The sequence below is a fragment of the Manacus candei genome, unplaced genomic scaffold (assembly GCF_025592945.1).
Source record: "Manacus candei isolate 608988 ecotype Guabito, Panama unplaced genomic scaffold, ASM2559294v1 h1tg000045l, whole genome shotgun sequence".
In the NCBI taxonomy this organism is placed as follows: Eukaryota; Metazoa; Chordata; class Aves; order Passeriformes; family Pipridae; genus Manacus; species Manacus candei.
The window spans coordinates 4,430,811-4,456,188 of NW_026138093.1; the positions used below are offsets into that span (position 1 = coordinate 4,430,811).

A 25,378-nucleotide genomic window follows, 5' to 3' on the forward strand; every position below is an offset into this window, starting at 1 on the left:
GTGCCACTGAATCTCACTTCTTCCCTTGCCTTGAGGTAGTTGTGCTTTAAGAATGTGGCTGTTCAGATGCCCTGAAATGTCTCTAGTATTTCAGTGGGAAGAAGCTTCAAGATGTGCTGTTTGGCACACATGAGAAATTCCCTGCCCAGAGAGCCATGGAAATGTAGGTGCTGCTCAGTAATGCCCCTTGACTGGGACAGGCACTGCTGAGGATGTTTTCCTTCCCCTCTCTGATTCCATTCCCACTGTTTTGTACAGACTCCTTGGGGTCAGATTTTGCACTGTACAGTTTGATAAGTGTAGTGTAGATGTGTGTTTGAAGGCATGTTCTTCTTCTGCATTCCCTGATCAAATTCAGTAAACTGATACCTGGCCTGAACTTTTTTCCCCCCCATAGTACTATTTTTATTTATTTCTCCAGAACAGCTTGAGAAAATGAAGGTACACTTAGCCCCAGTTTACTTGCTGCTGTAATCTCTTGACCTTTTTTCTTTTCCCCTCCCCCAAACTGATGGGTAACTGTGAAACCCAAGGTCAGGAATGTGGTTGGAATTCCTGGCCCCAGCCTGGGTGAGGTGACACTTTCAGTCTCCCGGGGGAAAAAACCAACTGCTTTGTTTATCAACATGCAAAGGGCAGCACTGTGGGAAATTGGGCCTAGAAAAAAACGTAGCTTTGCAGGGAACGGAGCAGCTCATTACAGGGGTGAGCTGCAACTCCTAAAACTGCCATTTCAACTCCTGTTTCAACTACAGTGACAGCTGGCAGCCAATCAAATGCTGCAGTCACAGGTTTTACCTTATAAGGTATGATTATCTGTTGGTGTTGAGTATAAAAGGAGGGCTGCGACTCCAATAACCTTGTCTCAGCTTCACCCCCTGAGTCTGTGCCTCAATACGCCACAAATGGCACCCCATGTTGGGGTATGAAAGAAACTAAGCTGTTTCTCCGGTGGTGTAGCTCAGCTGAACACAAGGAAGGAAAAAGCGCTGAAAGGAAGCGACAAGAGAGCTCTCAATTACCTTACACTGGACAATAAGGGAAGCAGCTGAGAATGAAATGGGAACCCCTTTAACGAAAAAGCATAAGGCACTCTAGCGAGCCTGTGCTGAAATCCTTAAAAAATATGAGAAAACAGTACAGGAAGAAAATTTAGAATGTCTCCTTTTGTGGGCATCCAAAGCTAATCCCACATTAAACGGTGACTTAGTATATGACTGGAGAGTTTGGGATGATGTCGGTGCCAGACTCTGGGACAGCACCACGCTAGGGGATAAGATAGCAACCTCTTTATTAACAACATGGAGAGCAGTTTATGAAGCTTTGCAAACTCACTCCAGCTCCGCAGACAACCGTGTAGAAACGGCAACTGATTCTGAGCCACCATCACAGCAGGAGCTGAAATTTTGTGTGCAGACCCTGCCCCATGCCCTGCCCCAACCGCAATCTCCTGTGTTGCCTTCCACGCCACCAGAGCTGCCTTCATTGCCAGCATCACTGTGGCCACCTAAGGCACAGCCCGCAGCGTGGCCAGAAACAAAGGCCTCCTCCTCCACGCCCCATTCACGTGGACTTCGCTTCCGTGGTGCCGCTGCCACAGTACCAGTTTCTCAGTCAGATGACTCCAAGGAGGACCCAGAACTCACAGATAAGGAAAAAGATTTAACCTTTCACTCTCCTGACTTGCCTGACAAATGGGTGCGAGTGCAGGGGGAGGTGAGACTCGCAGGGGACACGGCAGTCTTAAAAGATTTCCCAGTCCTGGTCTTGCCTGACCAGGACCCTCACTGGGAGGGTCTGTCATATGCTCTTATTAAAGATGTAAGGCGAACAATAACAGACCACAGTTTGGGGGCTTTGCACCCAGTATGTCCCCTCGCAGCCTTCTGCCACCCACCCCCTCACAGATTCCCCTCAAGGCTTCCCACTCCCTTGTCCCATCAGGGCCTCCACAGCACCTCACCCCTTCCTGGCCTCCCAGCACCCCCTCTCCTGCGGGTCTCCCCCAGCCCTGCCAACCTGCCCGGCAGCGGCGCAGCCCTGAAGGAGCTCCAGAGGAGCCTCTCCAGAGGCACTTGGGAGCCCAGACCAATCCAGCCAGCAACACACAGGCAGGACACAGACGGTGCTTCCTGGCTGGGCGAGGGCTTATGGCCATCTCCGAGGACAAGGTGCTCAGGGTTCCCCACAGCTCCAGCCTCGGCCCCTCCATTTTGCTGGAAACGTTGAGGCTCCAGCAGAGCCACCAAAGGCCAAGGGGCTTTTGCCCACTTTTGCTGGCACACTGCACAGCGGGGCAAGTGTTGCAGAGCACAAGGAGCCCTTTTCCCCTCTTCCCCAAGGCCCTGTGCACACTGGGCACCAAAAAAACCTCCTGGGCCTCTGTGCGTGATAACATGTTGGTCATGTTCCCATGCTGGGCTCAAAGGAGGTGCTTGCAGGGAAGAGGCATCTTCCCCACAGGCTCAGGTGGCCCCAGGAGATGGAGCTTCCTGCATCAGTTCTCCACAGAGCTGCAGCAGCACAGGCAGACACTGCCCTGTGGAAAAGGCTGGGTCTTCCATGCCCTGCACAGCCAGTCTTGGAGCTGCTGGAATCTGCAGTAGGGAGCCATCTGTACAGCTCTCGGCACGTAGCAGTGTTGAATTGCCAGGCCTGCCATGGCGAGTCTGATGTCTTCTGTCATGTCTCTACAGGCTGGAAGAGGCAGCAACGGAGACTACCAGAATGGGAAGAATGAAGTTCTCCGTACAGCTCTGATGATGTGAAGCGTTTGACAGGCCAGGTCTGAGATGGCAGGGCTGTCATCAGTGATGCCTTGAAGGGCTGAAAGAGAAAGGAAGAAAGCCAAGGTGAGAGGCCAGGGGTGTGGGGACGTGAGGAGCCCCTCCTGCCAGGGCCATCCCAGCCAGCTCTTGCCATGGCCAGGAGGGAGCAGGGCCCAAGGGGATCAGCTGGAAGGTGCCTTCGCTCACCCTGGCAGATGAGCTGCAGCTCTGGCTGCTCCTGCTTCATGGACCTGGCGGCGATCCCTGGGAACACAGAGCCTGTCAGGCCCCAGAGGCACAGGTCCCCCGCAGCAGCACTGCCAGCCCGGCCACACGGCCTCCTGCCCTGGCAGGGCTGAGCCCGGGGCCTTCCCGCATGGGGACGCCCCAGGGCTGGGCTGGCACAGGGCGGCAGCAGGCACCAGGCCACTCGGGGCTCCACATGCCCTGGGCCGCATCCTGCTGCCGCTGCAGCAGCCGGGGCTGGGGCCGAGCTGCAGCGGGGCGGGGAGGGACCCCGGCCTTGTGGCTCACCCAGAAACTTGATGGCCAGCTTTCGCAGGGGCTCCTCTGGGCTCTCCAGGAACAGCAGGGCCTGGCGCACGTACTGGCCCACTCGGCTCCTGTCCTTTTCCAGCTGCAAAGAGCGCCAGGGCACAGAGGGAAGGCTCGGCTCAGGCTCTGCCCCTTGGCCGGGCGCTCCCTGCCCCCAGCACGGGGCTCCCCTGCCCGCAGAGCCCTGAGGCCCGGCCAGCAGCCGCTGGGGCCGGGTTTGGGGGGAGCAGAGGGCTGGGTGCTCCTGGGGAGCCAGGGGCTGGGGCTTTGGGGCCGTCCTTACCAGGCACTCGGGAAACCTCCATGGCTGCTCCATGGTCACCAACTGCTCAAGATCCCTCCACTTCAGGAACCTGGCTGCACCAAACAGTGCTCTCCGAGAGGCCTGCACAGCAACAGAGAGCGGGCCATGGCACCGCAGCCCAGGGCACAGCACCCGCATCCCTGCGCCAAGGCCAGGAGGAGGCTACAGGCGACCATGGGCCAGGGCAGGAGGCACAGCAGCCACCTGCCATGGGGGCACCAGTGCCCACAAGTCCTCACCTCTGCCACACGCTGGTTCTCATTGTGCCAGTTGAAGTAGAATGGCACCAGACTCAGGTACACGTGTGGCTTTAGGCTCTTGCTCCTCTCTGTCGCCTCCATCAGCTCCCGGAAGAGGAGCATGGAGAGCTGCTGCAGCTGGCTGTGCTCCTGGTGCAAAGGAAGAGGAAAAGACCTCAGCACTGGCTTCTCCAGGCCCACCGGGGCACAGGCCTGAAAAGACACTGGGCCCAAAGTTTCCTGGCAGCACTCAGTGCCCACGATGAGGGGCACAGAGCCTTACATTGTCAAAGAGTGGCCGCAGCACCTCAAGCAACTTCAGGGCTATTGGGCTGGATATTTCGATGACTTTCAAGCCCAGCACATTGATGAGCACAGAGAGAGTCATCTGAACTGTGTCTATGTCTGCATCCTGCAGTAGCTCCAGGAGGCTTTCGTTCAGGCTCCGGATGCTCTTAGCCTGTGTGGAACACAATGCTGTGCTGCAGCCCCACGCTGCTGCCACGGGGCCCAGAGGCCAAAGGTGCATCCCAAAGGAGTCGGGCAGCTGAACGGGGAGGAGGAGAGCTGGGAGCAGCTGCCACAGCTGCCAGAGTCCAGCCAAGGCCAAGCTACTGCCTTGCACAGCCTCACGCTGCCGGCCCGGCTTCAGCCCCTGTCCCCTGCTCACCATTGCGGGAGCCTTGCTGAGCACCAGCAGGCCTCGGAGCGCCAGGCGACGCCTCTCCGGGCACTGCCTGCGCAGGTACCTGGAAATGATCTGCAGGACGCTGGGCCCACATTGTCTGGGGTTCAGGCAGTGCAGGACCTGAAAGGCAGGGAGCAGTGACGGGGTGCCCGGCCGGCAGGAGCCCAGACCCGCCCGGGGCTGGGCCCAGGCAGCAGCACAGGGTGCAGGCACCGTCCCGGGCGGCTGCGGCTGTGAGAGGGCAGAGAGGGGGAGGCAGCTGGGCCAGGCAGCGCTCGCCATCAGGCTCACCTCCACCAGGAACGCCAGGGCAGGCAGTTCCCACAGGGGCTCTCCCCTGCTGAGCCGCGGGAGCAGGCTGACGGCGATGCTGCGGCAGAAGGAGCGGGAGAAACGGCACAGCTCCCTGCAAGGGGGAATAAAGGTGCCAGAGACCCTGAGCCAGGTGGGCAAAGCTCTCCTGGGACTGACTCACACAGGCCTGGTCTTTGGCCACCAGCCCAGGAGAGGACGTGGGCACTTTGGGAGGTGGCTCCTCCTGTGCAGCCGCCCCTCTCCGCCTTTTCCACTCTGCTCAGCCATCCCTGGCTGCCAAGGCCCTCTGGCCCAGCACACGGGCACTGTGTGGGGTGGCCTGTGCACAGGGCAGAAATGACAGGGGCAGTGGGGAGAAAGGGCTCTCACCTGGCCAGCAGACCCACTGCATAGTGGTGGCTGTCAGCCTTGAGGAGCATGTCCCAGCCACACTTGCGACCGATCGCCATCAGCACGTCCTCATCCAGCAGCTGGCGCAGCAGGGCTTTAACGGTCTGCACTGCAAACCTGTGTGCAGAGCACAGCCCAGGTCAGGCACAGAGCCCTGGCCCCAGCCCCGAGGGCGTGGCAGGGAGAGGGGACTGGGATGGAGCACCTGTTGGGGTTGAGGGGAAGGCTGCGCTGCTCCCGGCATCGCCTCCAGAAGGTCTCGACCTCCTCTGACATCTCCTCTGTGCTGATGAAAACTTGGAAGAGCAGAGTCAGAAGGAGGCGGGGGAAATTGTCCTTCACTGCACTTGGGCACCAGGAGTGGGACAGCTGGATGATCTCCCAGAGTGCCACAGTTGCCTGCCAAAGACAAAGCACCCAGAGACAGCTCTCAGGGCCCAGATGTCCATGTGGCAGGGCCCAAGCGTGGCAGGGACAGGCCAGAGGAGACACAGGGGGATCCCCCAGCCTGCTGCCCCTGAACCTGCCCCTAAGCCAGGCTTGCAGCCCAGTGCCTGGGGCAGGGAGAAGCAGTGGTGAAGGAGGATGGAAAGGCGTCCCAGAGGCAACCTGGGGGCGAGCAGAGGTCAGCTCAAGAAACTCACAGCCAGGGCAAAGACATCCCTCTCATCCCCATCAGAGGTGCGTCTCCTGTGCGCTGGCCAGTATTCCAGCACACGGAAGAGGATCTGCAGCACCGGCTCCTTAGTCCGTCTGAAGGAGATGAGCGTCTTCCACATGGTGCGAGCAGCTCTGTGGAGTCACAGCTCTGGCTCAGGGGGGTCTGGGACACAGCGCTGTGGCCTGGGCAGCTGCGGGGCCCAGGTGACAGAACCACGGTGCCTTGTGGGGCAGGGAGGCAGGCTGGCCTCAGGATTGGAGGCTGACATGCCAAAGCTGGCAAAGAGAGGAGCTGGAGTGTCCTGGAAGTCTCCATGTCTCTGGCACACCATTTGGGACAGGCTGTCCAGGGGGATGGGGTCTAAAGGCAGGTGAGCCCTCAAGGCAGGTGGGCCCCATACCTGTCACAGGCTGGGGCAGAGCGCAGCAGGGTCACTGCAACATCCGTGGGGTGTGCCTCGGTCAGCAGGACAAGAGTCTTGTCCAGCCTGTGCTCAGCAGACACATTGGACGTGAGCCACTGATGGATGCACCTGACTATGGCCGGCACCTGGAGGGGACACGGGGGACAGTTGGAGAGCTGCCAGAGCCAGTAACTTGCCCAGCTTCCCCCAAGAAGTGCTCCCCTTGCCACCACACTCTGCTGGTCTCAAAGGCTGAGGGGACCCAGAGCAGCCGACGTGAGGGGCCACAGCATCCCTGGGGGACTGGAGCCCTGGCCACAGGCTGCTTACTTGCTTTGCTTTGTAGACACCGTTCTGCACAAGCAAATCCAGCAGGGCAGCGCTGGTCTGGGCATTGAAGAGGTCCAAGTTTGCCGTGTCCCCAGTGGCCATGAAAGTGGCCTCTTCATGCCAAATGCACCTGATGAATCTGCAAACCAGCTACAGGAGAAAGGCAAGGAAGAGAGAGGGATGTCCCCTGGAGGGCCGCGACAGCGGTGCTGGGCTGAGCAGTGAGAGCAGGCCCAGCCCAGGCGGGGATGGCTGCAGGTACCTGTGCTGCCCTGCGGAAGCGGCCACGGGCACGGAGCTGCTCTTCTGTCCGCTCCTGGCCTGCATCTGGCAAAGAGCGAGCGCGCTCAGAGCTGAGGGTGTGTGGGAGAGGCCGGAGAACACAGCCCAGGCCTGGGCTCCAGGAGCAGGCAGGGCCAGCCCCGGGATGCCCAGTGGATGGAGCACGGCTGCCAGGAGATCAGCCCCGGCCCCTCTGCCCCCCTCCCTTTCCCTGGGCATGTCCATATGGGATGGGACAGGATGAGGCCAAGGGGGCTGCAGCCACCAGCCCTGTGGCCCAGCTCCAGCACTCACCCTCCTGCGGGGGCTGCACCTGCTGCACCTCTTCAGGCTGCTGTGTTGGAGCAGCCCCAGGGCTTTCCTCCTTCTCCTCCTCCTTCACCCAGGCCAGCTTGGGCACCGTGGGGGGTCTCTGCTGCATGTCTCTATCTGGTGTTATGGACACCTGCAGTAGAGATGCCATGGAAAAGCTTTGGCTCCTCAAGTCTTGCAGTCGTGCCTTGAAGGCAGCCGCAAGAGAGAAGCCTGGGAAATGCCTCGCCTCATCCAGTCCCACTGTCTGGCCTCGAGGGCACCTGCCCCAGGGACTGGAGATGCCTTGAGCAGCCCCAGGTCCCCAGGTCCCACAGTCTGGCCTGGAGGATGCACAGGGGAGAGGTGGAGAGCTGCCAGAGTTAGATACTTGCCCAGCTTCCCCTGAGAAATGCTTCCCTTCCCAGCACACTGTGCCAGCCTCAAAGGCTGAGGGGGCCCAGCACACCCAGCTTGGGGGCCACAGGCTGCTTACTTCAGCAGAGACAGCTCTCTCCTCAAGAAAGTCCAGGCTGGGGGTATCGGCCAGGCGCTGAACAGGCGCGGCCTCAGTGCTCGCCACACCCTCCGTCGTTGTGGCATCGGCCTCCTCCGTGAGACCAGGCAGCACAGAGTCACAGTGTGACACATCATCGGTGGGCGTGGTGTCCCAGTGGGTTGTGTGATCACTGGTTGCGGTGTCACACTGTGCTGGGACAGCAGTCGACGCGGTGCTGACATCAGGCTTTGTCAGCTGGGTCGGGATGGTGTCAGGCTGGGCCTCAACATCAGCTGGTGTGACCCTGGACTTTCTACGCCGACTGCCCATGAATTTCATAAATGTCTGCAGGAGAAAGAAGGGCAGGGAAGAGAGGGATGTCCCCTGGAGGGCCGCGACAGCGGTGCTGGGCTGAGCAGTGAGAGCAGGCCCAGCCCAGGCGGGGATGGCTGCAGGTACCTGTGCTGCCCTGCGGAAGCGGCCACGGGCACGGAGCTGCTCTTCTGTCCGCTCCTGGCCTGCATCTGGCAAAGAGCGAGCGCGCTCAGAGCTGAGGGTGTGCGGGAGAGGCCGGAGAACACAGCCCAGGCCTGGGCTCCAGGAGCAGGCAGGGCCAGCCCCGGGATGCCCAGTGGATGGAGCACGGTTGCCAGGAGATCAGCCCCAGCCCCTCTGCCCCCCTCCCTTTCCCTGGGCATGTCCAGATGGGATGGGACAGGATGAGGCCAAGGGGGCTGCAGCCACCAGCCCTGTGGCCCAGCTCCAGCACTCACCCTCCTGCGGGGGCTGCACCTGCTGCACCTCTTCAGGCTGCTGTGCTGGAGCAGCCCCAGGGCTTTCCTCCTCCTTCTTCCTCCGGAACAGCCTGAGCAGGCTGAAGCGTCTCCCTGCCATGCCACAGTCTAGTGTCCAGGGCACCTGCACGAGAGAAAGAGAACCTCGGAGAAACTCCGGGCCCTAAGTTGCAGAATGGCCTTGAGGCCACCTGCCGCAGGGATTGGAGACACCTCGGAGAAGCTCCGGGTCTCCAAGTCCTGCAAAAGGGTCTCAAGGGCACCTGCCACAGGGATTAGAGACACCTCGGAGAAACTCCGGGTCTCCAAATCCTGTGGAAATGCCTCGAGGTCACCTGAAAGCGAGAAAATCCTCCAAAACGCTCCGGGTCAGCAAGGCACGAGTTGGCTGCGCGGGGGCTCCGCACAGCACCGCTCTGTCCCGTCCTGTCCCGTCGCCTGCTCCGAGGAGCACTGTTGACACTGTGGCCCTGTCACCAGCAGCACCTCTGTCACCACGGGTCATAAAGGGCCCTTGGACACCCTGCCCCCTTCCATCCCACCGGCCATGCCCAGCGTGTCACAAAGGGCCCTGGGACACAGTGCCACGTGGCCTGGGGCCTCCCCCAGCCCTGCCAACCTGCCCCACCTTGGAGGGAATCCTCTCTCTGAAGTATCTAATCTGGCTGGACCTGAACTGTAGGAACAGCTCAAGAAATGAGCAAACACTCCCCTCCTGTGCCTGCTCACGGCAGCACAAGGAGCCCCCTCGGCCGCCGACTCAGTCGCAGCGGGAAGGGCACGGGGCCTTCCACACAAGCTGGCACGGCCTCCTTGGGAGAAGTGCTGGCTGGTGGCCATCCTAAACAGGGGGGCTGACACCGAGAAGGAAGGTGTGGGCAAGGGCACCAATGCTGCTGGCAGCCCTTTGGCCAGGGCTGCACCCAAATCAGCAGCTCTGGCAAGTCCTGGCCCAAGGAGACCTGCCACCGCCCCGAGTCCTGGCAAGGGTGCTGCTCGTCTCCTGCCCCAAAGAGCTGTGCCCCTGTGTGTTAGTTCATTTGAATACATGCCCGGAATAAAGACAAGTACAACAGACATTCAAACAGTACAAAAAATCTTTTATTGCAGTGAGAATAAAAAACTAGCAAAGAGAATCAAAAGCTAAAAAAGAATACAAAATAACTGCTTTATCAATTGGCATTCATACAATACTATGAACGGCTTTTATTATAGTATTAACTAGTAAAAAGGGAATTAAAGGAACATTTAAAGGATATTAAACAATACTGTGAGTGGCTTTTAATACAGTATTAACTAGTAAAAAGGGAATTACAAGGATATTAAAAAAGCATATAAAACATTTGCTTTCTGAGTTGCTTCCTGTCAATAAACTGTGCTTACCCACACAGACAGGCCAGGGCTGCCAGGATCTGCAGCAGCTGGTCGGTGCCCGTGCTTAGCGGGCGTCCCCATGGAACAACACAGTCTCCATGGCAGGATGAGGATCGCTCACCCCAGCAGTCCTGACACCCCATTTTATCAGCTCCACATTACACCACGTAGGGCCAGTACCCAGTATAAGGTGATGCCTGAGTGGCAGCCAAACCCTGCCTGTTCATCACCTGATAGCAACAGTCTGTGCATGCCCTGCTGTAGGGCAAGGGGCCAGTGACCCCTGCCCACATCATCTTCCTCCCATCATCATCTTTCTCACCCCTATATATGACCTCTATCACTGTGTTTCAAGGGTAGATGTATCTATCTTGCAATATGTAGCAAAACCAAGGAAGAACTCAGCTCTGATAATAGGGGATATCAGGCTAACTTGCTAAAAAGCACAATGGACCTTACAATTCGCTTGTGCCATGAAGTTACATTGTACCATACTCTGGCTGGTTTCACATCCTAATATGATTCCTTTCTCACGCCTCTATGCTCCATTGATCATCTAATTCAAAAGTACCCCCCTTACAGACATGAAACAGTTTAAAGTCCTGTAGATGTAGAGATGAAAAAGTCATATCTAAAATGTAGTGCTAGCTTGTTCCTAAGCATTTGTAAAATTCCTTCCCAGCAGGTGCCAGGATGGGTGGGCAGGAGGTGACTTGCTTTATTCAGACCATTCTTGTACATGTGACTGCTGCTCTTTCTTCCCTTTCCCCCTAATTCTGGGTTGGTTTCTAGAGCTGTTTTTGAAAGAAACACTTTTTTCAATCTCACATGTGAATATTTTCAAAGAAATACAAGATGTGAAAATCTAGTAATACCAATATTTAACAAAATGGTGAAATCACACTCTATGTACTCTGAGCACTCTGCTACTGACAGTTTGTGTAGTTCTCCATATACTGGAAATGTAACTAAGGATCAAGCAATTTTCTGTGTATTCTTTATTTCCTTTTAAAGTTTTTTTCTGTCATTAAATTGGCTGCAGGATTTGGTCCTGTCTTTGTGGAGGATGAATGCCACTGTCTTTTTATGTTTGATATTTTATTGCTTAGGGGGACTGTCAGTGGGAGAAGTGGTGGGAAGGAGCCTCCACTCAGGGGCTGGAGCTTCAGCTTCTAAAGAAGGCTGTACTTAATCAAAGAGCTGCAACTCAGGATTTCTCCAGGCCTTCCAGAACTTTTCATTTAGCCAGCTGAGAGTGCCCAGGGCACAGCCAGGTTAATGTTTAACTCTTCCAACACTGTGCTCATCCCGAGGATATCCTGTCATCCTGAGAAGAAGGAAGGGAGATGCTGTGCCTATTCCCTAGGGCTGGGCAGGGAGCAAAATCTTCAAAGCTGTGGCCCTTCTGAGGGAGTTGATCTTGTGTTATTCCTCAGTAGTCAGCACTGAAAATTCTGTATCCAAGACACTGAATGAAAAGGAGAGTTGCCAAGAGGCTTGTTTGGGGGAGAGTGTTTTTTTGGTTTGTTTTTGTGGGGGTCTTTTAGTGCCAAATGAAGGTTGGATCATGAAAATCAGTCTTGTTACTGACAAAATTAGTAAAGGCATTTAAACGCTTTCAGACACTGTAACCATTTTCCTTTCTTTCACTTTCTCACCCCTTGCAAATCAGAGACAGTTCCTAGAGGACAGGAGAATAAAATAAACAAAAAAAGAAGTTATTTTTCTACTCTTGAGGTCTGTGTCAGGTCTGTTTTGAATGCATTTGAATCCTACTGCTTCCATGTTCTTTTTCAAGTAGCACCAGATAAATACCTGTGAACTGCTGAGATGAGAGTGATCATTCTTACTTCACAAAATGTTTCTCTTTTTTTTTTTCCTATCCTGTGTCCCTTTTGTGTTCTGTGCTATGGAGTGACTATATTTTTGTTCTAAGCTAATTCACTGTTGCTGTTTTGGGTACAACTAATGTCAAGCAGCAAACCTGTAACATGCCAGAAACAGGCTACAGTCTGTTGAAGACACAGCTTATGTTTGACTGTGTGTAAAGACAGAGAGTTAGTTGGGTTTATCTGATAGCCTGGCAGAAAGAGAGAGGACCAGGACAAACTGTTTTCAGTAACTGTGCTGTTCAGACCCCTGATAAGATGGAGAGTGCTTTGGAACTACTGATATGCTTTGAATAAGAAAAGAACAATCAAGTCCATTGGTACTGGCTTATCAGGAAGGAAGTGAAATGCCAGCACTTTTACATGAGCAAAAGGAAATGTTTTAGACACTTTGGGCCATTTTTCCATTGACATTAAATAGCAGGGTGCTTTTGAGTGTGCTGTAAGGAGTGGAAGGATTTATTACCTTGACAGAATGACAGGTGAAGGTGTTCAGAGAGGAGTCCTCAGCAACAAGAACAGCTCTTTGGATAAGTGGTCCCATCTATTCATGTTTTTTTTGGTAGAGATTCAGGAATTCTCTCCTTTCTTTCTCCCTGAAGTGCAGTGGCTCACTTACAATGTGCAGTTTTTCAGAGTGTAACACACTTGTGCATTTTGTAATATCCTGGCAGCATGTTTGATATTGGGTGTGTAACAGGCTGTTCATAAAATAATCCTGGATCATTGACTGGTATGTCCTCTGCCTTCAGTCCCTGAGTATTTTCATGTTCCAAAAAGAATATATCTCAGCCTGTGCTGGGAAGGGAAGGTGTGATTCACCATTAACTTACCCCAGCAGGCATGAAACATGCTCAGATGCACTATTATCTTCTCAAAGTTTACTCTTTTTTATTTTTGTACCTTTTCAAAATTTATTTGAAATATAAAAATATAAATATATATATATAAATATAAATATAAAAATGCATCACTGAAAATGTAATGGTTCAAAGATTCTAACTGAAATAAAAATTCCTGCCTGGGGAAAGCACTATAATCAAAATAAAGTGGTTTTCAATTTTTTTTTCCTGTGGAGGCCGCCCTTGAAAAGAGTGCTTCAAGGCAGCAGGGTTGGTAGGGAATGCCAATTTTTATTTATTCATTTATCTCCTCCACAGATGATGATAGTCCAGCTTTGGAATCAGCAACACACTTCAGCCACTAATACAAGGCAATATGTGAGCTGCTGCTGCTTCCAAAATGCAGTATCCTGGTATTTCAGTCAACTTTATAATCTGGCAAAACCCCACTTGGTAATATTAAAATCTAGCTTCTGAAGCACTTTTATTTCTGAAAGAGTTTGATGTCTTTTTATATCTCTTTAGCACATATTCAATTTCTTGGGAGCAGTGGCCAGGATGTACACTTGATGGATGACTGGGGTGGGGAGTCTCCTCCCACCCCCTGCTTTTTTTCTCCTCCCCTTTAATTTTAAAAAGAGATGTGATAATTGTGCATTAGGCAATGCTGGAACATGAATCCTGCAGATGCAGCTGTTTGACAACATTAATGTGGGGGGTTTGTACCATTGTTAGGGAAGTTAGCAGAGATTTTCCAAGTTAAGAAAGACAGCCTGCTGCCAAGCTCTGGCATCTGTCTTAAGAAGTCTTTTGCTTCAAGGATGCCCTGAGGGAAATGATGACTGGATGCTTTTCTGAAGGCACAAAGGGCCTGTTTTCTCTTCCATAGCATTCAGAATGGGACTCCTTGTTCCAGCCTGCCTGCTCAGGGTTTTGTGGTGCTGGGTCAGGGTTTTCATGTGTTTTTTCTCCTGGGATAAAGTTGTGTACAGTGAATATTGATTATTCATCCCATGTCTGGGTCACTGTCTACATCCTGAATTTGACCCAGAGTCTGTGTAAATGAGGAATGCATTGAAACAAAGTCAAGGATCCTTCAGTGACTTGTTTCTCTGAGTTCAATCTTCTGAGACCTCTGATGAGTCTGGCAGGGCAGTGCCTGTGTGCAGAGGGGCAGGGAAACAGTCCCAGCCCAGCAGCAGTGCCAGGGAGCAGCAGCATTTGGCCTGTTGAGAGTTGCTCTTTTTCTCCTGCCCCCCTCCCCTTCTGGGCCTCGGTGAGGCCTCAGTGCTCTGGGCCTTGGTCCCTGGGCTGGGCTGGGTCAGTCCTGTGGCCATGGCACTGCTGGCATGAGCTGGGCTCCACTGCACTCTTTCCACCACACAAGGGGCTCCATTTGCTCCAGGCACAGCCTGAAGCCTCAGCTCTTCTTCTCCAGGGCTCTCAAGAACAAGGCCAAGGAGCAGACTCTCCAGAGGGTCCTTGCCTTGCTGGTTTCTCCCTGGAGTCCGTGTGCTGCCCTCAGGGTGCCACTGTGGGGGCTGAGGGGCTGAGGCTGCTCCAGCTGGTGCTGGTGGTGGCCAGTGCCCCTGGAGATGGCAAATGGGGCCTGAGGAGCCCGGGGCCGATTCTCTGCTGCTGTGCTGGGGAGCGGGGCTGGCCCTGGGGCTGCAGGAGCTGCCTGAGCTGATGATATGCTGAGCATTGCAGCCCCAGAGGGCCTGTCCCTGAGCTCCATGGCCTCCATGTCCTGCTGCAGGGCCAGACCTGAGTGTGCTGCTCTGCTGGGCTGGGGCAGGGGCAGGGAGATGGGGGGACCAGGAAGGGGCTGGACTGGGCAGTGCCAGGGAGGGGAAAACCCCAATGTTGGGCTGAAGGGTGTGAGTGGGCAGGGTGGGGGGCTCTGCCGACTCTGGGGCACCTCTGGAGCCAGCATTTCCTTTGGCAGCACAACTTATCTCAGAGGAGATAGTTTTCCAGAATTGGCTTTCCCCCTCTTTCCCAAGGTTTTCTCTTTTGTTTTCTCATCCCCTGAGGGGAAAAGGGGGAAGGGAAGCACATGTTGATCCCTGCTTTTATCTGTATACAAAAGGGAGTTGGGGCGGGGGTAACAAAGTGATTTCTCCCTCTATTCTCTCTCTTTTATCCCATTCCCGCCTCCCTCGCCACACCCCGGGCGACTGTTTCCCCGCCGCCCCTCCTCGCTCGTCCCGCGGGGCAGCTCTTTCAGCTCCGGGGCGGCGGAGACTCCCCCGGCGCGGCCCTTTGGTTTCCCTCGGTTTATTCTCCGGAGCTGATTCTGTTCCGAGCTCGCCCCCCTCTCTGGCGACCCCCGCCAGGGCCCGTCCCGGGGCGGCTCCTTCAGTGCCCCGGGCGGCGGGGACCCCTCGGGGCGGCTCCCCCAGGGCCCCGCCCGCCGCCGCCGCTCCCCGGGGCCCTCCCCGCTTCCTGCCGGGATCGGACACCGCCGGCGGCCCCGGCCCTGCCGGGCTCCATCAGCCTGAGCAATTGCTGCCAAGGAGGGGCCGGGGGCTTCCTCTTGGCCTTCGTCTCCCTGGCGCTGGGGCTCGGCTTCTACCTGCGCCAGAAGGTGAGGGGGGTCCCAGGGGGTCGTGTGTCCCCCCAGAGCGTCTGTGCCCCCCCGGGGACCCCCCACCCCGCTGTCACCCCCTTTTCTCTCCCCACAGAGCTCCTGAGCCGGCGGCGGCCGCAGCCCCTCCCCGGGGCCTCGGGCCCAGCCTGGACCCCTCCTGTCCCTGTGAGGATTTTGGGGGGTCGTGTGTCCCCCCCTCCCCTGCTGCCACTCCTGATCCCAGGAAAGCTTCCCAGTTCTCCCCAGTCCCGGTTATTGCGGGGCAGTGGTGGAGGGGGGGTGGATAACGAGGGGTGGAGCCGAGTTTGGGGGGGGCAGAACTGGCTCCGGGATGGATCGGGAATAGGGACTCCCCTGTTTCCCCCCGTGTAAACCCACTCTGGGGGGGCTTTGGGAGGGCACCTGCCCCTCAGTAGGCACCCAGCTCATCCCAAAAGGTGCTGGGAACCCCTCAAAACCTTCTTAGAGCTCCCCGAGGACCCCCAAACACACTCAAAGCCCACCCAGGACCTCACCCAACCCCTTTTCTGGGGGGACTTCTCTGGGCACTGGTGGTGCTGGGAGCCCCCCCGGCTGCGGGCGAGGAGCTCTCGGGTGAGCGGGGGGTGGGAAGGGGGAGGTCGGTGGGAAAAGGGGGGTTAGAGGGGATAAAGGGGTAGTGGGACCCCAAACTGAGTGGGAGGGGAGTGAGACCCCCCAAAAGTGGAGGGGGGGACCATTGAGAATGATGGGAAATAAGTGGGAGAGGTCAGGAGAGTGGGGAAAGAGGAGGGTGGGACCCCCAAACTGAGCATGAGAGGGCTGGGGAGTGGGGAGATGATGTGGAAGGGGTGAGAGAGGGGAGAAAAATGGGGATTGGGACCCCCAGAGTGATCCTAATTGGAGCTGGGGATTGAGTGGACTATGAAAAAGTGGGAGGAACAGGGAGAAGGGTAAAAGAGCAGGGGTAGTGTGGTGGGATAAACGGTCCCATGGGAGCCTTTGGGCACAGGAGGGCTGGGAAAGGGGGGTGGCCCCTCTGAGCTCCCAACTTACTGTACGGTGCTGGGGGCTGCTGGATCCAATCTCAACCTTGGATCATGCCAACAGTTTCAGTTTAGAGGAATTACAGAAGTGTGACTGAATCACTTTGGTCCCCTAGGTTTTATTGATGGCAAATCAGATCTATTGATAAAAAGGAATTTATTTAGGGATACAAATGATCAGACAAAAGATCTTCATCAGAATTACTTAGTGCACAATATATACACTAAAACTACCAGGAGTACAGGATAAGATAGGACAGTGCTCTACACTAAAGCAATTGTTGAAGCAATTCTACTCAAGCTGCCACAAAACGAGAAATTCTTAATTAGAGAGGGATGGAACTCCCCCAGACCAACGCTGGTGGGGGGATCTCTGCTCTCAACCTCCAGGAGTGACCCTGGAGGGGTCCCCAGCCAAGGCAGGAATCTCCACACACCCCCCAAGAAGGGTTCTGTTGTCAGAACCTGCCCCTGGGAAAGGGGACTGGGTGGTGGAAAGGGATGGACTGACAGTCACTGGACTCCAGGGGTTGCCTCCCCATCAGGGGCTTCATTCGGGGTGTAAGTAGCGGCCGAAGCTCTTCCTGCAGTCGGGGCACTGGTGGGGCTTCTCTTACTGGTGGGTCCGTTGGTGTTGGGTCAAGGCAGAGCTGCGGGTGAAGCTCTTCCCACACTCCCCACACTTGTAGGGCTTTCTCCCCGGTGTGGATGCGCCGGTGGGTGATGAGGTGGGAGTTCCGGTTGAAGCCCTTCCCGCAGTCAGTGCAGCGGAAGGGCCTCTCATCTGTGTGCGTCCGCTCATGCCTGACGAGATTCCCGCTGGTCTGAAACCTCTTCCCACATTCCCCACACGTGTATGGCCGTTCCCCAGTGTGGATGACTTGGTGCTTGCGAAGGTTGGAGCTGTCCCTGAAGCTCTTTCCACATTCCCAACACATGTAAGGACGTTCCCCAGTGTGGATGTGCTTGTGTTTGCGAAGGGTGGAGCTGTCACTGAAGCTCTTCCCACATTCCCCACATGGGTAGGGTCGTTCCCCGGTGTGGATGTGCTTGTGTCTGCGAAGGGTGGAGCTGTCACTGAAGCTCATCCCACATTCCCCACACGTGTAAGGACGTTCCCCAGTGTGGATGTGCTGGTGGGTAAGGAGGCTGGTGCTCCACCTAAAGCTCTTCCCACATTCCAAGCACCTGAAGGGTTTCTCCCTGCTGGGAGGTTGCTCAGGGACCACCAGCTCAGAGCTCCCCCTCAAGCTCCGGCCGCCTTCCCGGCACAGGCTGGCTCTTTCCTCCTCAGAGCACCCTGGGCTGGCTTTGGAGTCCCTCCTGCAGGGGGATCTCCGGCCCTTTTCCTCCCCGCTGCCTTCCTGCGCCGGGGAGCCCTTCAAAACGGCCTCTCCCACCAGGGTCTCACGGGGGGATTTGTCCTCCGGGCTCTCCGTCCTCAGCTCGGGGCCTGGGGCAGGAAGCAAGAAGGACAGGCAGGGGATTTGCCTCCGGCCCACAGGGAAGGCCAAGGACATCCCCCCAGCTCCGGCCCCGGCAGGACGGCGGCGCCAGCGGGGTTGTCCTGCAGCCGGGGCCATGCTGGGCTGACAGAGCCAGCACAACACCCGCCCAAAGGGACACTGACTTCCTCCTCACCTGCCTGGGGGGCCCAAGGCATCTTCCTCTTCCTCGCAGCCTCCTCCTCCATCCGCCCAAGCTTTGGGAAGGACAAATCCTGATGGGGGGAAAACAAGGGCTGAGCGCGTTGGCTTGGGGGTTCCACCTGCCCAAGTCCATCTCTAGAACTCACCGGGCATCCTGTATCCATAAAACCCCCCAAAACACCACGATTCAGCCCCGAAAAACCCAAACCATCGAGATTCAGGCAAAAAATCCCTTCAGAAATAGCAACCCCTTCAGAAATAGCAACCCTCCCCAAAAACGGCAAAAACTTAAAGTTTAGCCAGAAAATACTCCAAAATATGAAGATTCAGCCCAAAAACATGGTGTTTAATTGTGAGGATGAGGGGAGTGATGTCATTTCATGAGCACTTGATTGACTTACTATATATTAATCAAAAGCTGTATTAATGTAGTGTCACTTAAAACACTCCAGGGCTGTTCCTCGAGGTTCTCTGGCCCCCTGCCAGTCTGGGGCTGTTTCTCCAAACCACCAAACCAAGTGTGCCAAACGCCCTGCTTGGTCAGTGCCAGCTGGGGGAGCGGGCACTCAGTGAGGGGATGAGAAAACTGCACCCAGGGCTGGGCTGAAAGAGGCTTCAGCACCACTTCTGATGGCCTGGGGGGCAGCATCTGGCTTCTCCCAGAGAGATGGCACTTGTTCCTCTGCAGGGAGTCAAGGGCAGCAGGGTGACTCCTGCTGCATGGATGGAACAGCAGAGGATGCCTTGGGTCCCCAGGTTGGATCAGCACTCAGGGATACAAACTGCCCTCGGGCTCAGGATGCAGCTGCCAGCACAGATTTCCCTGCAAAGTCTGCAGGGAGTCAAGCTCTGCAGAGGAGATTGTGCCCCATGGATGGGATTGCAGAGGCTCCCTCAGGTCCCCAGCATCAATCAGCAATATACACAAAAGGCCCCCTTGAAAGTTTTTAGGGGGAGTGTCCTGTAGGGAGGGGACAGTGTCACCCCACCAGGGTGGGGCTGGCAAGTGGGAGGCTGCTCCAGGGGTCTGCAAGAGGCCTCGTGCTCTGCTCGGCCCCAGCACTGGCTGGTCCCAACACCCCCGGCTGCCCCCGGCCCTGGGCAGCTCTGCTGCCACAGGCTGTGCCCTCATCGTGGCCCTGCAATGGCCCTGCCTGTCCCTCACCCGTGGCCCTGCCCGTGGCCCTGTCCCTTGGCTCTCTCTCTGCCAGCTCAGTGTGGGGCACACGGGCTGGGGGTCCCTCCCAAGCCCCCCGGGCAGCCGGCGTTGGCTGGGGGGATGTGAGGGCTGGGCCTGCTCAGCACAGCCCCGGCCTCGTGCCCAGTGCCTCTTTCCTGACCCACACAAGAGCTTCCTGGCCCCCCAGGGCTCCCCTGCTGCTGCCTCTGCTCCTGGCCCTGCCTTTGCTGCTCCCTTGGCTGGGGCAGCGGCTGCAGGGGGGGATGGCAGCAGCTTCAGCTCCACGGCACTTCCTGGGGGGAGCTCAGCCCGGGGGGACGGGCAGGGACCTGATGGGGATGGACAGGGGCCCAGCAGGGACAGCCAGGGCCTGCAGGGGAAGGCACAGGGACAACCTGGCCCCCCACACTGCCAGGGCTGTCTCTGCTCCTCCTTGCAGGCTCCGTGGCCAGGCACAGTTTGTGTTCCTGGGTGCCCACCATCTCAGCACTTGGAGACGCTCAAATCAGCGCCCGCAGCTCTGCAGCAAAGCCCCAGCTCACCTGGCACACAGGGGATGGACACAGCACCTGCTCGGGGCTCTCACAGCTTCTTGTCTTCCCCACCACGGGGCTCTCCTTCCTCAGCAGCACCTCTGCCTTGCACTTATTCTCAGCCTCACCTCAGGGACAGCTCTGGGCTCACCTCTGCGCCACTTCTCAGCCTCACCTCAGGGCCTGGGCTCAAGGACAGGAACCTGCAGGGAGGGGACATCAGGTGCAAGCTGAGGGCTGCCTGCTTGCACTGGCCTCTGGGCTTCTTTCTCCTTCTACAACCAGCCCACAACTCAGCCTGCTTTTCTAACACCACACATTTACAGACTAACCTTGGAGATAGATATGGACAGACATCTCTATCACCCTGGGGATGGAGCCTCAAGCATGTGCTGCCATAGGAATGGCAATCACAGAATCACAGAATCAGCCACGTTGGAAAAGACCTCTGAGATCATCAAGTCCAACCCTGGATCCAACCCCGCTGTGCTTCCCAGACCATGGCACTGAGGCCACATCCACTCTCACCTTCAACACCTCCAGGGACGCTGACTCCACCCCCTCCCTGCCCAGCCCATTCCAAGGCCTGATGACTCTCTCAGCAAAAAATTGCTTCCTAATATCCAACCTAAACCTCCCCTGGCACAGCTCAAGACCCAGCCCTCTTGTCCTGCTGTTGCTTCCTGGCAGAACAGCCCCACTCCCACCTGGCTCCAACCTCCTGGCAGGGACTTGCAGACAGTCAGGAGGTCTCCCCTGAGCCTCCTCTTCTCCAGCCTCAACACCCCCAGCTCCCTCAGCCTCTCCTCACACCACTTGTGCTCCACTCCCTTCCCCAGCCTCGCTGCTCTTCCCTGCTCCTGCTCCAGCCCCTCCAGGGCCTTCCTCAACTCAGGGCCCAGAGCTGGACACAGCACTCCAGGGGTGGCCTCACCAGCGCTCAGTCCAGCCCAACAATCCCTTCCCTGCTCCTGCTGACACACTTTTCCTCACACAGGTCCCTCTGCAGAGCCCTCCTGCCTTCCAGCACATCAACACACCCCCAGCTTGGTGTCACCTGCACATTTGCTGATGAAATGCCTGGTTCTGCAGGAGTTGGAGATGCTCAAGGGGCAGCAGGACCATGTCAGGGGCCTGGGGGGCCTGGGGGGCTTTGGAGTCTGGGAGGGTCCTGGGGGAGCTGGGGAGGGGCTTTGGGGATTGGGGGTACAGACCAGGACAGACCAGTACAGACCAGGACAGACCAGGACAGACCAGGACAGACCAGGACCTCCTCACTGATCCCCAGATCTCTCCTGGAGCTGGGCCACCTTTTCGTGGGACACCTGAGCCCCCCCCAGGGCCCTCCCAGTACAGTCCAGTGCCCCCAGTACAGCCCACTGTGTTCCTGTCCCAAGGTCTGGGTGATCCCTCTTTGGGGGGGTTGGGAGGGATTCGAGGGGGCACTGGGGAGATTTGAAGGGATCTGGGGGCGGTTGGATGGGGATTTGGGGGGGCTTGGGGGGCTTTGGGTGCATTTGCAGGAGTTAAAACAGGTTTTGGGGCACTGGGGCATCAAAGTGATCTATGAGGGGAGAGGATTAAAGGGAAAATAGAGGTTAAGAGACATTTGGGAGGAGTTAAAAGGGCCAGGGGGGGACATGAGGGACTGCACCACAAGCAGGTGAGTCCTGAGACCCCCTCTGGTGTCCCCAAGACCTTCTTGGTGTCCCCAGTTCCCCCCTTGACACCCCAAGACCCCCCTGGTGTCTCCAATGTCTCCAGGGCCTCCTCACAGCCCCAGTTCCCCCCTTGACACCCCCAATTCCTCTGTTCCCAAACCCCTCCCCACTGTCCCCAAACCCCATCTCTGATGTCTCGAACCCTAATTCTCACCCCAGGAGCCCCCCCCTTGACCCTCTGACAACAAAAACGCCCCCCCCCACGCTCACAGAAAGGTCAAGGGCATCTGGGGACACACTGGGGACAGTCGGGGGGCTTTGTGGGGCACTGGGGGATTACTGGGGCATACTGGGACACACTGGGGGGAACCAGGGGGCACTGGGGGGTTACTGAGGGACACTGGGAGGGACTGGAGGTGAACTGGGGTACACTGGGGATCACTGGCAGAGAACTGGAGAGTTACTGGGGGATTACCAGGACACATGGGGAGACACTGGGAGGTTACTGGGCCATACTGGGGGTTACTGGGTGCTCACTGGAGGATCACTGGGCCATACTGGGGGGCAGTGGGAGGTCACTGGGACACACTGGGTGGTTACTGAGGGGGTTATTAAGCTGTACTGAGGGTCATTGGGAAGTCATTGGGATATACTGGGGGCACTGGGATCCCCTTACCAGGATGTGGTACATCTCCCCCCACCCGGATTTTGGGGGGCATCCCTAGGACCCCTTGGGGCTGGGAGACACCCTGAACCCCACTGCTGGGCTTTAGGGGACCCCCCAAAATCCCCTCAAAACCCCTGAAATTCCTCCCTTGACCCATCAAAACCTTCTCCAGGTCCCCTCAAATCCCCTCAGAGACCTCATCCCGCCCTCGGACCCCCCAAACCTTCTCAGTGACACGCAAAACATATCTGGGACCCCCCAAACCTATTCAGGGACCTCCAGTCCCCCTCAGGGACCCTCAAAACAGTCTGGGACCCCGTAAACCCCCTAGAGACCCCAAAACTACCTAAAAGGTCCCCGAAAAGCCCCCCAGGACCCCCAAACCTCCTCACAGACCCCCAAAGCCCACCTGGGACCCCCCCAAATCTCCTCAGAAACCAAAACCCCCTTGGAGACTCCCAAACCCACTCAGGGACCTTCAGACTCCTCCCTGAGTCCCCTCAGGACACCGAACCCCCTCAGGGACCCCTCACAAAGACCCCGGGAACCCCCGAACCCCCCCGCTAAACCCTCCCGAGCCCTCCAGCCTTTCCACCCACAGCCGCGCTCCCCGCAGCCCCCGAGCGGATCCCCAGACCCCGCTCTCGCCGCCCCCCCCGCACTCACAGCTCAGCGCAGCGGACGCCGCCTCTCCCGCACTTCTTTCCACGCGGACAAAATGGCGCTCGCTCTGCGCGCGCATCGTCCTTAGAAACTCGCCCCGCAGCCAATCAGCGCGCGGCCACGGCCCCTGCCCGCCCTCTTTGGGCTTCCGCCCCGCGCGGTGCATTGTGGGAGTTGTAGTCCTTGCGGCGAGAAAGGATAGGCCTTTGGGGGTTTAGTTTTTCTGTCTTCTTTTATTATCTCCTTTTTCTTTCTTTCGCTTCTTTCTTTTTTTATTCCTCCTTTTTTTATTCCTCTTTTTTCGTTTTTCTTTCTCTTTTTTTTTCCTCTTTTTTTCTTGTTCTTTCTTTTTGGTTTTTTTTTTTCTTATTTTTTCCTGTTCCTTCTTTTTCTTTTTTCTCTAAAGTCTAGACGACTTTAGGAATAAATTTAAAAGCCAACACAGTGCTATAAATTTAGGATGTGAACGTAAGGAAGTAGTAATGAAATCTCTGGCAAGACTTCACTCATACTGTGCTCACTAATACTTACCACATCATAAAAATCTGCTTTTTTAAAAATGTGAGAAGACAGTTGATCCCAGGAATAAAAGTTATGAGCTGTGAAGACAAGAACAGAAAAACCCTCCTTCTGAAACAGTCACAGAAAAGGCAAATAAGTGTAACACAATTATGGAGTGATGAAAAGGAGTTCACACAAAGAAATATTTTAGAGATATGCAGAAGAATTACAAGCATTGCCCCATTTTCACTAATTCTTCTTTACTTTATTTGCTATGATAAATAACACAACTGTCTGCTTAAAACTGAGAGAATTTTACTCATTAATACGCTACAGACTACAGAGAGTTTGTGTGCCAGTTCTGCTTCTCACTTGTTCACTAAATCTGAGCAGAACTTCTGATTAGACAGAAATCCCAAGTGGCTGCAGACTGGGCTAGAAGGGAGCAAATCACCATGAAAAACAAAGTCCCAGTGCTCCCTGGGAGTGCAGAAGAGCAGGGACAGTGTCAGGAAAGACATCTCCTGAGAGGAACACAAACTGAACTCAAGTCCAGTTTTCTTCTTTCTTCTATCAAAGTTATTTGGGAGACAGCTGTGACAGTTTTTCTCTAAAATGCAGGTAGAAGGCCAAATCTTGATTTCCTTGACTTTGGCATGACTGACTTATTTGGGCACTTTTTCATTCCCTCACTTCAATTATATGGCAAGACAGCAGAGAACTCTGGAAAAAGGTTTCTTTAACACAAGTTGAAAATTAAGAGGTTATTTTTAGTTTGAAAAAAAAATTGTGATCTTGTCTTATTTTGCATAAAGGTCATATTCACTCACCTGATGACAGTAAAAAAGCCAACAAACAACATCAGAAATCTCAGACATTAAGGTATGTTTGGCAAATATCATTACTATAGAAAAGAATAAACTGCTGTATCTTCCCTTTCTCTCTCCTTTTCTCTCTTCACTCTCAGTGGCCTTTTTGTCTCATTATCTCAGAATTTTGCAGGGATTTACATTTTCCACTCCTTACAGCACAAGGATATCCCCTTTCAGGTGGTATCCAAGCTACTGTTTGGTTGGAAACAAGCTATATGAAGGAAAAATACTTTAATTATGCAAAGAGTTTCAAGAATTCAGATATAAAATTTCAGATTTTTAAAATTCATTTTCGAAACTACAGAGAAAAATCCCACAGAGAAATTTTTAACTGTAAATAAGTATATACAGTGTAAATAAAGAAATGCATGTTGGAAAAAAAATTGTCTCATAATTGTAAAACAGTGATCAGCAGTAACTTCACAATGGAATACTCCTTTGTCCTCTGTCACTCTCCCTTTTGTACAATCTTCCATCCAGTTCCATCAAGTACTCCCCACAATGGAAATTTCTGGAACAGCATTGTTTTTCTTATCCTTGAAAAGAGAATGCTCCATGTTCACACTCATTAAAAGGCTGTGATTTTGTACCTGATGAGATCTCTCTCACTCTTTGATCAAACAAAACTTCTGTCTAAGTGAAATCTTGGCTGCTGAAGTAAAAAATAAAATTTCTTCTTATTTTAGTGGCACCCAGATTTCATTGAATGATTTACAAAGTGTGAAGGCACTGATTACAACCCAGTGTAAAACTACCATTACACTCATAATTTACCATGCAATGGAATTGTAGAGCATTTAAAGAGTCATTGTAATAAACATCACAGTAAAGCAAACAGACATTGTCCTAGTATGGAAGATTTCTTTAAACACTGCTAATTTAATTCTAGTTAAACACACATATCCTAGGGAATGCCACGTGCTTTTCAGCAGGATTTTATGTGTAAATCAGGATAACACGTTTTCAAAGCATTAACTAAAAGGAAGCACGAACTAAAACCTATTTAACCAATGAGGTATTGCTTTTAAACTACCACAAGGTCATAAAAAAGATCATTTCAAAGCTGTAAGTTTTCTAATTGTAATCAACAACAATCTAATGATGAAAGAAAGTCCATCTGAATGGCTGTCATAAACCTCTGCACACCCTTGCTTATCTTTAAAGATCCTTTACTTTGTCATTTGGTAAAATTTTCACTACCAAATTTTGCAGTGCAAAATTAAAATGTGGCACTGGAATTAGAAATAACATTGTCTTACTGCTCAGTCTTAAATGAGCAGTGAAACTCAGATGCAGTTTTATTATTCTATAACAAAGTCTATTTGTTAATATTAGGTGCAACTTGACAATAAAATTGGAAAAGTATAAAATGTGCTGGAAATTGACCTTTTCCTTATTTCTCAGTGATCT

The 25,378-nt window shown here is 54.6% G+C and overlaps 2 protein-coding genes and 1 pseudogene across 7 annotated transcripts in view; 1 reads left to right on the top strand and 2 right to left on the bottom strand.

Moving 5' to 3' along the window:
* The window catches only part of LOC127474815 (zinc finger protein 208-like), a 1,262,639-nt pseudogene that overhangs the window by 1,067,214 nt on the left and 170,047 nt on the right, over window positions 1-25,378 (top strand).
* The window catches only part of LOC127474909 (zinc finger protein with KRAB and SCAN domains 1-like), an 81,606-nt gene that overhangs the window by 5,793 nt on the left and 50,435 nt on the right, over window positions 1-25,378 (bottom strand). For 2 of the 6 annotated variants that reach the window (XM_051796235.1, XM_051796236.1), the window contains exon 3: window positions 17,884-17,962. The exons of the other annotated variants lie outside the window; for them this stretch is intronic. In XM_051796235.1, coding sequence (XP_051652195.1) covers window positions 17,884-17,935 — 52 coding nt within the window. In that variant the 5' untranslated portion in view covers window positions 17,936-17,962. The remainder of the gene's footprint in view (window positions 1-17,883; window positions 17,963-25,378) is intronic. 6 annotated transcript variants of the gene reach the window in all.
* LOC127474865 (uncharacterized) lies at window positions 6,264-8,633 on the bottom strand. The gene is made up of 7 exons (XM_051796178.1): window positions 8,499-8,633; window positions 8,185-8,249; window positions 7,723-8,070; window positions 7,230-7,380; window positions 6,916-6,980; window positions 6,654-6,803; window positions 6,264-6,469 (listed from the first exon to the last, which is right to left on the bottom strand). Exons 1-7 carry the CDS (start codon window positions 8,617-8,619, stop codon window positions 6,299-6,301), a joined length of 1,071 nt encoding a protein of 356 aa, XP_051652138.1. The 5' UTR covers window positions 8,620-8,633; the 3' UTR covers window positions 6,264-6,298.